The sequence below is a fragment of the Chiloscyllium plagiosum genome, chromosome 19 (assembly GCF_004010195.1).
Source record: "Chiloscyllium plagiosum isolate BGI_BamShark_2017 chromosome 19, ASM401019v2, whole genome shotgun sequence".
In the NCBI taxonomy this organism is placed as follows: Eukaryota; Metazoa; Chordata; class Chondrichthyes; order Orectolobiformes; family Hemiscylliidae; genus Chiloscyllium; species Chiloscyllium plagiosum.
The window spans coordinates 51,361,654-51,372,183 of NC_057728.1; the positions used below are offsets into that span (position 1 = coordinate 51,361,654).

The following is a 10,530-nucleotide window of genomic DNA, read 5'->3' on the forward strand; positions in this document are numbered from 1 at the left end:
AAATCAATCCTCAGATTTATGGAAAAGACTGGAATTAGGGACAGAGGTTAACAATTAGGGGTCGCCCATTTAAAACCAATGCAGGAAGAAATGCTTTACCTCTTAAGACAGACTGGAGATGTCGGTCAGCACTGACGATTTGAGTCCACAATCAGACCAGCTATGGTCTTACCTCAATTTCAGAATAGGCTTGAGGGGTTGAATGGCTTACTCCTGCTCCTAATTCATTGATTCACCCATTTTATTTTAATAAAGTAACTCAAAAATGTGATAAACTCTGCAGCGAGAGTGAATCCTCCCCAATGAACATTGGTTATGCTGCATCTCACCATGTCTGGCTACTAGTCATGATCAAATATTCTGAATGATACCAGTGACTCAGAGGTTCTTTTGAAAGCACCTTCTAAACCTGTGAACTTTACTGTCGAAACAGGACAATAGCAGCAGACCATCGAAACACTGCAACCTCAGAGTTCTCACCCCCCCAAGCCACACACTTAGCTTCCAGACTTGGAATTATAAAACCTCTCCTGATGCTTCCTGGAACATCCACCTTAATGGCACTGTGGCTATATCTGCACCATGCAGACAGCAGTGGTTCAAGATAGCAGCTCACTACCCGCAACTTTCAAGGGTCAGACAGGCAACAAATGCTAACTTAGCTGGCAACATTCACTTCACAGGAACATAAAAAAAAAACTTCTGTTGTTGAGATGGATACGAATCAAACCACAACACAAAGCGATAATATCACAATGCATTCATACCCTGGACCACAGCCCGCATAGGTTCAGTAAAGGGACAGTAAACAGTACATAACACTGCAGTCCCAGCACTGGAGTAAGAAGCCACAGGTCATGGGGTGAGACCAAGTTACTCAAAACACATGTTTTAAAAAAACAGAAAAGTTACATTTGGGCCCCATGAGCTTCAACCTTATCAACAGTAACTTACATTTACTGAGCAGCTTTAACACAGTAAGATGTACAGAGGTGCCAGGCAGGAGAGTTGTATAGCAAGATTAGATACAGTCAGGTACGTGAAGATAGCGGCAGGTGGTAAACTCGCTGGAATAAGTGTTAAAAGCTAGCCATAGCTAGTGACCATGAAACTATCATTGATTGTTGTTCACAAGTCCTTCAGGGAGGGGAATCTGTTGTGGTTACAGTCTGGCCTACTTGTCATAGAGATGTACAGCATGGAAACAGACCCTTCAGTCCAATCCGTCCATGCAGACCAGATATCCCAACCCAATCTAGTCCCACCTACCAGCACCCGGCCCATATCCCTCCAAACCCTTCCTATTCATATACCCATCCAGATGCCTCTTAAATGTTGCAATTGTACCAGCATCCATCACTTCCTCTGGCAGCTCATTCCATACACATACCATCCTCTGTGTGAAAAAGTTGCCCCTTAGGTCTCTTTTATATCTTTCCCCTCTCACCCTAAACCTATGCCCTCTAGTTCTGGACTCCCCGACCCCAGGGAAAAGACTTTGCCTATTTACCCTATCCATGCCCCTCATAATTTTGAACATGACCTCCCAACTCCTGTACTCAATACTCTGACCAATAAAGGAAAGCATATCAAACTCCTTATTCACTATCCTATCTACCTGTGACTCCACTTTCAAGGAGACTCTTAACTGGCCTCTGAAGTCACTTCATGAAGTAGCCTGGCATCTACAATGCAAAAGCCAGGAGTGTGATGGAATGCTCCCTACTTGCCTGGAAGTGTGCAGCTCCACCACCAGAAGTAGCTTGACATTATGCAGGACAAGGCAAAAGTGGGTATTGCAGATGCTGGAGATCAGAGTCAAGATTAGAGTGGTACTGGAAAAGCACAGCAGGTCAGGCAGCATCGAGGACAAAGCAGCCCACCTGATTAGCATCACATCCACAAGGTTTAACTCTCTCCATCACCAATGCTCAATAGCAGCAGCGTACACCATCTATAAGACACATGGCAAAACTTCACATGCTCCTTGGACAGCACCTTCCAAACCCACAACGTCTCCCACTTGGAAGGAGAAGGGCCGCAGATACGTGAGAACACCATCACCAACAAGCTCCCCTTCAAGCCACCCCCATTCAAATTTGGAAATATATTGCTGTTCCTTCTTTGCTGGATCAAAATCCCTCCCTAACAACATAGGTGACTGTCTGCGTGGAGTTTGCACATTCCCCTTGTGTCTACGTGGGTTTCCTCCCACAGTGTAAAGATGCCCAGGTCAGGTGAATTGGCAATGCTAAATTGCCCATAGTGTTAGGTGAATTAGTCAGAGGGAAATGGGTCTGGGTGGGTTACTCTTCAGAGTTGGTGTGGACTGATTGGGCCGAAGGGCCTGTTTCCACACTTGTAGGGAATCTAATCTAAACTCACTATCTCACTACCAAAGATAATAACGTATTGGCAATAAATGGTGGACCAGCCAGAGATGCCCACATTCCAAGCATATATGCGGGGGGGGGGAATCATAGCGTCACAACGTTCTGACAGCACAACTCCTTGTGCCATTCTGCTACAATGTGGCCAACATTTATTACCCGTTCTTAACTGCTCATGAACTGATTAGGTCATTGCAGAGAAACCAAACGCCAAGTATTGCTGATGCTGGAAATCTGAAATAAATACAAAATACAGAAGAAACTCAGCGATGTGTCGGTCTCAGGATTGTAACCGTTAACTTTGTTCCTGTTTACAGATGCTTTCAGATAGTTTTCATTTCAGATATCGGACAAAACCACGTTAATTTGGCTTTTATTTTCTCCGAGACGACCTAGCCAGTTCAAGGGCAGCTAGGAATAAGTAACAAATGTTGGCTTTAAAGTAACACTCCACATTCCACGAACGGATGGAGAGGACGTCAGTGCTGCATTTCAACTGAGGAATTCAACAGAGAGAGAAACACACACACACAGCCCCTAGCTTAGGTAACAGGAGAGATACCCATTTCTCACGGTGGCACTTACCCTGTGCATTCTTGCCACACAGGAGGTGCAGATAAGGTTGGCAGATGCCCCAGAACTCCGGGTCGTTGTTGACAGTTTGCTCGATCGCTTCCAGGGTGATTTTCGAGCTGGCCTCCCCGTTCTGGAGGATCCGCAGCAGCAGCTCCTTCAGCAGACTCTCCATGGCAGCTGTCAGATAGATAGCAGCGTGCTGGTGGATCCGCGGGGCCAGTCCGCTCTCCACCATCCACCTGAAGAAGCTACCGACCGACAGGGTGAGGCCACACCTGGCCGACTTGCCCTGGCCGAAGCCGCGGCAACTGCTCATGTTGTAAAGAGAGAGGGCGGACAGTCCGGCCTCCACGCAGCCCCGGGCCAGAGGCCAGGACAGCACCGCCCGCAGGGCGCTCTGCACCTCGGCCCGGCCGCACCGGGCGTACCGCAGGCTCAGCCGCTGCGCTTCCCTTGACACCCGCAGGAGCGGCCGGCTGATCAGCCAGGAGAGGCGGCGCAGCGACTCCCGCGGACACTCGGCCAGCGGCTGCTGCTGTACCGAGCCCAGCACCGCCTGCAGCTGCGGCAGAACCCAGGGCAGCTCCTCGGGCTCGGGCAGCCGACACTCCAGCATGTCGGCCTCCTCGGCCAGAGTCCCGCTCACCGAGCCGCAGCTACTACTGCCAGCGCCCCCGCCGCCGGTGCCCACACCGCGGGGCTCCGCTCCATGAGTGGCCGGGGAACAGCACAGTGACAGACTGGTGGAAGAAGAGCGTACCGAGTCTGCAGCGCCCCCGTAACCAGAGTCCCGGCTCGCGTCCTCCAGTGTCCGGCCCCAAGGTTTAACCCGCCCGCCCATCTCTACGCTGCATATTCCAACAGAGTAGCGGCTAGACGCCAGTTATACTGCCCCCAGTCCTACCCGTCCCCTTAACAGAGTCACAACTTCCCCCCCGCCCCAGGCTCCAGCTGATCACCAGCAATCCCGCCCTCTATGCAAATCATCCACCGCCCTCCCATTGGCTGCTTGCCCGCGCCACGCCCACTCGCGCATTGTGCCCGCCCATTTAGGCAAATGTTCTGCGCCCGCCCCCTTCTGATTGGTAGATGTATCGTGGGGCACGCCCCATCGCTCCGCCCCACACGCAAATCAACGGCCACACCCATTTCCTGATTGGTTGCCACCCACCAGCCAATGAGAGCGTCCTTGGGGTTACCCGGCCCCAAACAGCTGGAAAGTTGTTGAAGGGAAAAGAGCCGATTAACCTGGATCCTCCGGTTCATGTTGTACGGGGGAGGGGCGGGGCGGAGACCTGAGATGTTTTACATCAACCTGTTCCGAGATGTTATGACACACCAGTTGTACAGATGCACCATAGAAAGCATTCTGTTTGGGTGGATTATGGCCTGGTACTGCCAATATCTCTGCACAGGACTAAGAAACTACAGAGTCAACAGTGTGGTGCTGGAACAGCACAGCAGGTCAGGCAGCATCCAAGGAGAAGCCCTTCATCAGGAATGAGGCTTGTGAGTTCCGCCACCTACAAACGGACCCCACCACCAGAATTATAGTTTCCTCCCTATCTGCATTCTGTAAAGAACACTCTCGTTAGGCCCACACCCCCCATCATCACACCCTCCCCTCCTGGTACCTTCCCCTGCCACTGCAAGAATTGCAAAACCTGCAAACACAGGTTCAATCTCCCTCCTCACCTTCGTCCAAGGCCCCAAAGGAGCTTCCACATCCATCACAGATTTACCATGCACCTCCATGCATGTCATTTACTGTATCCATTGCTCCCGATGCAGTCTCCTCTACACTGGGGAGACAGGTCACTTACTTGCAGAAAGCTTCCGAGAACATCTCCGGGACACACGCACAAAGCAACCCTGTCCCGTGGCTAAACACTTTAACTCCCCTCCCACTCTGCCAGGACATGCAGGTGCTGGGCCTCCTCCATCACCAAACCCTAACCACCTGACTCTTGGAGGAAGAATGCCTCACCCTCCGCCTTGGGACTCTCTGACCACATGGGACTAATGTGGATTTCAACAGTTTCATCATTTCCCCTCCCCCCACCTTATCCCAGATCCAAACTTCTAACTCGCCACTGCCGTCATGACTTGTCAAACCTGTCCACCTTCCTTCCAATCTATCTGCTCCACCCTCCTCTCTGATCTATCACCATTACTCCACCTTGATGTACTTTTGCACCCTCAGCTACTTTCTCCCAGCTCCACCCCATTCGCATTTATCTCTCTACCCTCCTTGGCTCACAAGCCTCATTCCTGATGAAGGGCTTATGCCTGAAACATCAATACTCCTGCACCTTGGATGCTGCCTAATCTGCTGTGTTTTTCCAGCATCCACACTCTCAACTCTGATCTCCAACATCTGCAATCCTTACTTTCTCCTCCCTGTAAGAAACTACAGACAGTTGTTGTGCACACTAGACTATCACAGAAGCCAACCTCCGCTCCATGGACTCCATTACAGCTCTTGCTGCCACGAAAAGGCTGCCAATATCATCAATGTTAAAAATCACACAAAACCAGGTTATAGTCCAACAGGTTTATTTGGAAGCACTAGCTTTCAAAGTGCTGCTCCTTCATCAGGTGGTTGTGGAGCATAAGATCATAAGACAGAATTTATAGCGAAAGCGTTACAGTGTCATGGAGCTGTAATGATACATTAAACAAATTTAGATTAAATTAATCACCTTTTAGAATGGGATATGCTAGTTTTGGTTCTTTAATATGTAAATCTCAGAACTCCTTTTAACCGCCTGATGAAGGAGCAGCGCTCCAAAAGCTAGTGTGTCCAAATAAACCTGTTGGACTATAACTTGGTGTTGTGTGATTTCTAACTTTGTCCACCCCAGTCCAACAGCGGCTTCTCCACATCTTGAACACCATCAAAGCCCAGTAATGCTTTCTTCCAGTCTCTTCCGTCAGCCTTTCCAGCACCACATTTTCTATAATTACGCGCTACCTTCCATCATAACTAAGTTTTACATTTGTATAGATTTACACAATTATTCAGTGTTAAAGGGGCCGTTACTCTGTCCTTCGCACAATCTCCTATATTTTCCCCATTAAACAATTTTCTTTAGTAATTTTTGCGAATTGTTATTGATTCACCTTCTGTTACTTTCACAGGTGCACCATTTCAGGTCACAACAACCCATTTTTAGGAAACAAAAACAGAAATTAATGGGAAAAACTCAGCAGGTCTGGCAGCACCGGTGGAGAGAAACTTTTTGCGTCCACAGACCTTTCTTCAGAAAACCCTTTTTCCGTTATGGGAAAAACTCAGCAGGTCTGGCAGCACCTGTGGAGAGAAACTTTTTGCGTCCACAGACCTTTCTTCAGAAAACCCTTCTTCTGTTTATTGACCTTCTGTTACAACTCTGACAGGAAGAGTACATTTGTGAGAAAACTCTACAAGGCCCATGTAGAATCACTAATTAATCTTCTTGGGGAGCTCGTTGAGTATGTTGAGTTTAATTTCCCTCGGTAACAGGCATCTGGATAAAACAAAAAGAAAACCAAAGCAGATGATTTGGTGATGTGAAAAAATATTCAGTTGATAGTCAGAACAATTCTGGATATAAAGAAAATAAAACCTAAAAAAAAAAAGATCCAAGGGACTTTTGTGGAAGTGTAGTGTCCCTACCTCTGACCCAGAAGACTGTCCCACCTGCTCTGGAGTTGTGTAGTAACATCTCGGAGCAGGTTGATTAGACAATTCAAAATAAAGCAGACCCAAGAAGCTCTTGTGGTGCAGTGGTACTGTCTCTACCACTAGGTTCAAGTCTACAGGTGAGCAGTATTATCTCAGAGCAGGTGATCAGGAAAAATATAACAAAGCTGTCTGTCCAGGCTGGGAGTGATCTATGTGTGCTGCAAGTATTTAGTATTCAGCAATAAACAATGTTCCTTCCCAGTCAAGTTTCCTGAGTTATTACAAGTGGAATCAAGCCTCACTACTCCATGAGCCATAGCAAGTACAAATGTTATTTAATGACAGAAAATTATCAATTTGTTTCTCTTTATTCCTGTTACCTGAAACAAGGTAGATTTTTCATCAGTTTTCTTCAACAAACTCAAAAATAACCACTTATTAAAAGCAGTATGTATTATTACTCAAGGTGGAAATCTGACTTTCAACTAAGCTACCATGATGAATTAAACTATATTCCTCTTTACACCAACACACAAACATTCACACAAACTTTGCTCTGCAGAGGTATTATAGGTGAAAAGAAGGCAAAAAGAGAACAATGTCCCTGTAGATCAAGAGTTTTGAGTGTAGAAAAAAGAATGGGTTGAATGTTCACAGTTCTTTTGATTTCCTGTCAATGAAATCTGATTGCTGTCAGTTGCAGAATGATAGATTTTCAAACCAGATTTCATTCAGTTAGGGAACAGTAACAAACTCTAAGATTTAAAACTTTCAAGATTCACAATACTTCATTGTGAGAAAGAGAGAAATTATGGGAGACAGTTCTTCCAGTAACTGTCATATCAAGGTGTATACTGAGAAAACCATATAGCACCTTAATCCAGAGGCTGTTGCAACAAGCATCACAGATGCCTAGGGTTTTCCCAAGTTTGTCTGTCTAAAAGCTGAAGTTATAAAACCCATCTTTTATCCCTCCGTTAAAAGCTTTGGCTTGCATTTTCCACAAAGTCAGTTGACATTTGCAAACAGCAGACAATACCCAATTCTATTTGACCTTTTGACTTTTGGGTTCTAAAACGTCAAATGGTAAACCTTTTGTAACCCAAGAATTGTACAAATTTTACATTTTCCAATTTTCATAATCCATATATATTTGTTTCTGACATGACACAAACACTCATGACAAAATTTCACATTTTATGATGTTTACTGTAACAAACCAATGAAATGTAACATTGACGAAACATTACCTAGTGTAAGTAATAGACTGAACTACAGAAGACTTATCCCCTCTTTAACTTCTTCAAAGTCCTATGTTGGGATTATACATTGTAGAACAAACTCCGTACACCTGTAGTCTTAACCTTGGCATCCAATTCTTCTTAAAATGCGCAGGATCATTGCCCACCAAGGTGAATTTCCAATGTCCTCTTAAACCAAGTGTTCTTTGCTCAACCCTTTTCAGTATAATTGAATGGACTCTACATTGTAATGTTTGGTCTGTTGATTCCATGGTGTCTTACATTCCACAATCCTTGTTTCCTTCAACATGAGTTCTGTCCTCACCAGTTCTTCACTTAGTGATTAACCCAAAGCCCAAATGTTTCCATTTGCTTGGCATAGTAACCCTAATGTGAGTTCTCTTTTTACCAACTCCTTTGCTCTGACTTACTCATATGACTGTGAGTCTGCAGCAGTAGGGCCTGCTACCTTCTCCTTTGTGCTTGAACATTAAAGTTTAGAACTGACAATGGGCAGATGGCTGTGCAGAGTTTCTTATAACTTCATACCAGCCCCCATTCTGGATCATTCCATTTTACTTTAAATTGAAAACATGCAGTATTTAAAAAGCCATATATTTATAACAGTGTGTTACTTCCCTGTGATGCGCATTCTTCATTGTGACATGAGTTAAGTTTCCATATTTCAGTTCAACTAACTCAGGGTGACATGCAAGAAGATCTTCGGTGTTGTAATTTGTAACACACTCTTTATCCCCGCCATTACTCCCTGATACACTCCAATATCCTGTATGTGCAAATGTAATCACTCAGAAAATGTTTCAGTTTTATTTGTATTTTAGCTTAGTTTTTGGATTACAGGATAGTTACAGCACAAAAGAAGGCCATTTGGACTACCAGGTGCATGCCAACACTCTGCAAGAAGAATTTAATTAGTTACATTTTTCCATTTTACGCTGTAGCCTGTAAAGGTTACCTCTGTGGTTGCTTACCCAATTTTTATTTGAAAGCCAGTGATTGAGCCCATTCATTCACCACACTGTTGGGCTGTGTCCAGACTAAAACCACTCACTGCACCAGAAGTTGTTCTTCATGTCACCATTGAGATTTTTTGCTATTCATCTTATATTAGTATTCTACATTTCTTGACCCTTGCATCAAGGACATTTTCTACCAATCTATGTTTTTGAACATCCAACAAATCTCATGTCTAGGAGGTAAAAACAATGTCCTCGGATGCTGCCTGAGTTGCTGTGCTCTTCCAGCACCACTGATCCGAAATCTCATGTCTAGCTTCTCTGAGGATAACAGTTGAAGCTTCTCCAATTTCTGCATGTAACTAACATTCCTCATCCCAGCTACCATTCCAATAAATCTTTTCAATACTGCCTTTAATGCCTTAATGAAATATGATGTCCAGAATTGGAAAGAAAATGGCCTGGATCTTGCAGTTCTAATAGAAATGAGCACTGAGACATTTATAATTATTGAAGTCTGTAATGTATGCTCTTATCCAAATATTGCAATTTGCCTCGGGTACTGCATGTTCCTATTTGTTCCTGATAGTGTGTAAATTTGGACTGATTTACCTACATTCATCTGAATATTTGCATTGATTTATTTAAAGAACAAAGAACAAAGAAAGTTTACAGCCCAGGAACAGGCCCTTTGGCCCTCCAAGCCGAAGCCAATCCAAATCTAGTGTCTAAATCTGCCAACCAATTCCTAAACATCTGTATCCCTCTGCTCCCCACCTTCTCATGCTTCTGTCCAGACGCATCTTAAATGAATCTACCATGCCTGCCTTTACCACCTCTACTGGCAACGCGTTCCAGACGCCCACCACCCTCCGTATAAAGTACTTGCCACATGTATGACCCCTTAAACTTTCCACCTCTCACGCTGAAAGCGTGACCTCTTGTTATTGAATCCTTCGTCCTGGGAAAAAGCTTGTCTCTATCCACCCTGTCTATACTCTTCATGATTTTGTAAACCTCAATCAGGTCCCCCCTCAATCTCCTTTTTTCTAATGAAAACAATCCTAACCTACTCAACCTCTCTTCATAGCTAGCACCTTCCATACCAGGCAACATCCTTGTTACAATGGACCTGCACTCCCAGATCTCTCTGCCCATCAACTATTCCCAAGGCTCTTCTGTTCATTGTATAATTCACTCTAGATGCCTAAGTGCATCACCTCACATTTGTCTGGATTGAAAACCATCTGCCACTTTTCCGCCCAACTCTCCAGTCTATCTATATCCTCCTGCATGCTCTGACAGTCCCTTATGCTTTCTGGTACTCCACCAATCTTTGTGTCATCTGCAAACTTGCTGATTATACTATCAGTGCCCTCTTCAAGATCATTTATGTATATTACAAACAACAACGGCCCCAGCACTGATCCCTGTGGTACACCACTGGTCACCTTTCTCCATTTTGTGAAAATCCCTTCGACTACTATTCTCTGTCTCCAGTTCTTTATCCACCTAGCTAGAACACCCTGCACACCACGTGACTTCACTTTCTCCATTAGTCTACCTTGGGGAACCTTATCAAACGCCTTACTAAAGTCCATGTATATGACATCAACAGCCCTTCCTTCATCTATCAACTTGGTCACTTCCTCGAAGAACTCTATTAAGTTGGTAAGGCA

The 10,530-nt window shown here is 45.2% G+C and overlaps 1 protein-coding gene across 1 annotated transcript in view; it reads right to left on the minus strand.

Moving 5' to 3' along the window:
• Positions 1 to 3,877, minus strand: part of btbd11b (BTB (POZ) domain containing 11b) — a 122,033-nt gene extending 118,156 nt beyond the window's left edge. The window contains exon 1 of the mRNA XM_043709855.1: positions 2,976 to 3,877. Coding sequence (XP_043565790.1) covers positions 2,976 to 3,807 — 832 coding nt within the window. The 5' untranslated portion in view covers positions 3,808 to 3,877. The remainder of the gene's footprint in view (positions 1 to 2,975) is intronic.
• Between the last annotated feature and the right edge of the window lie 6,653 nt (positions 3,878 to 10,530).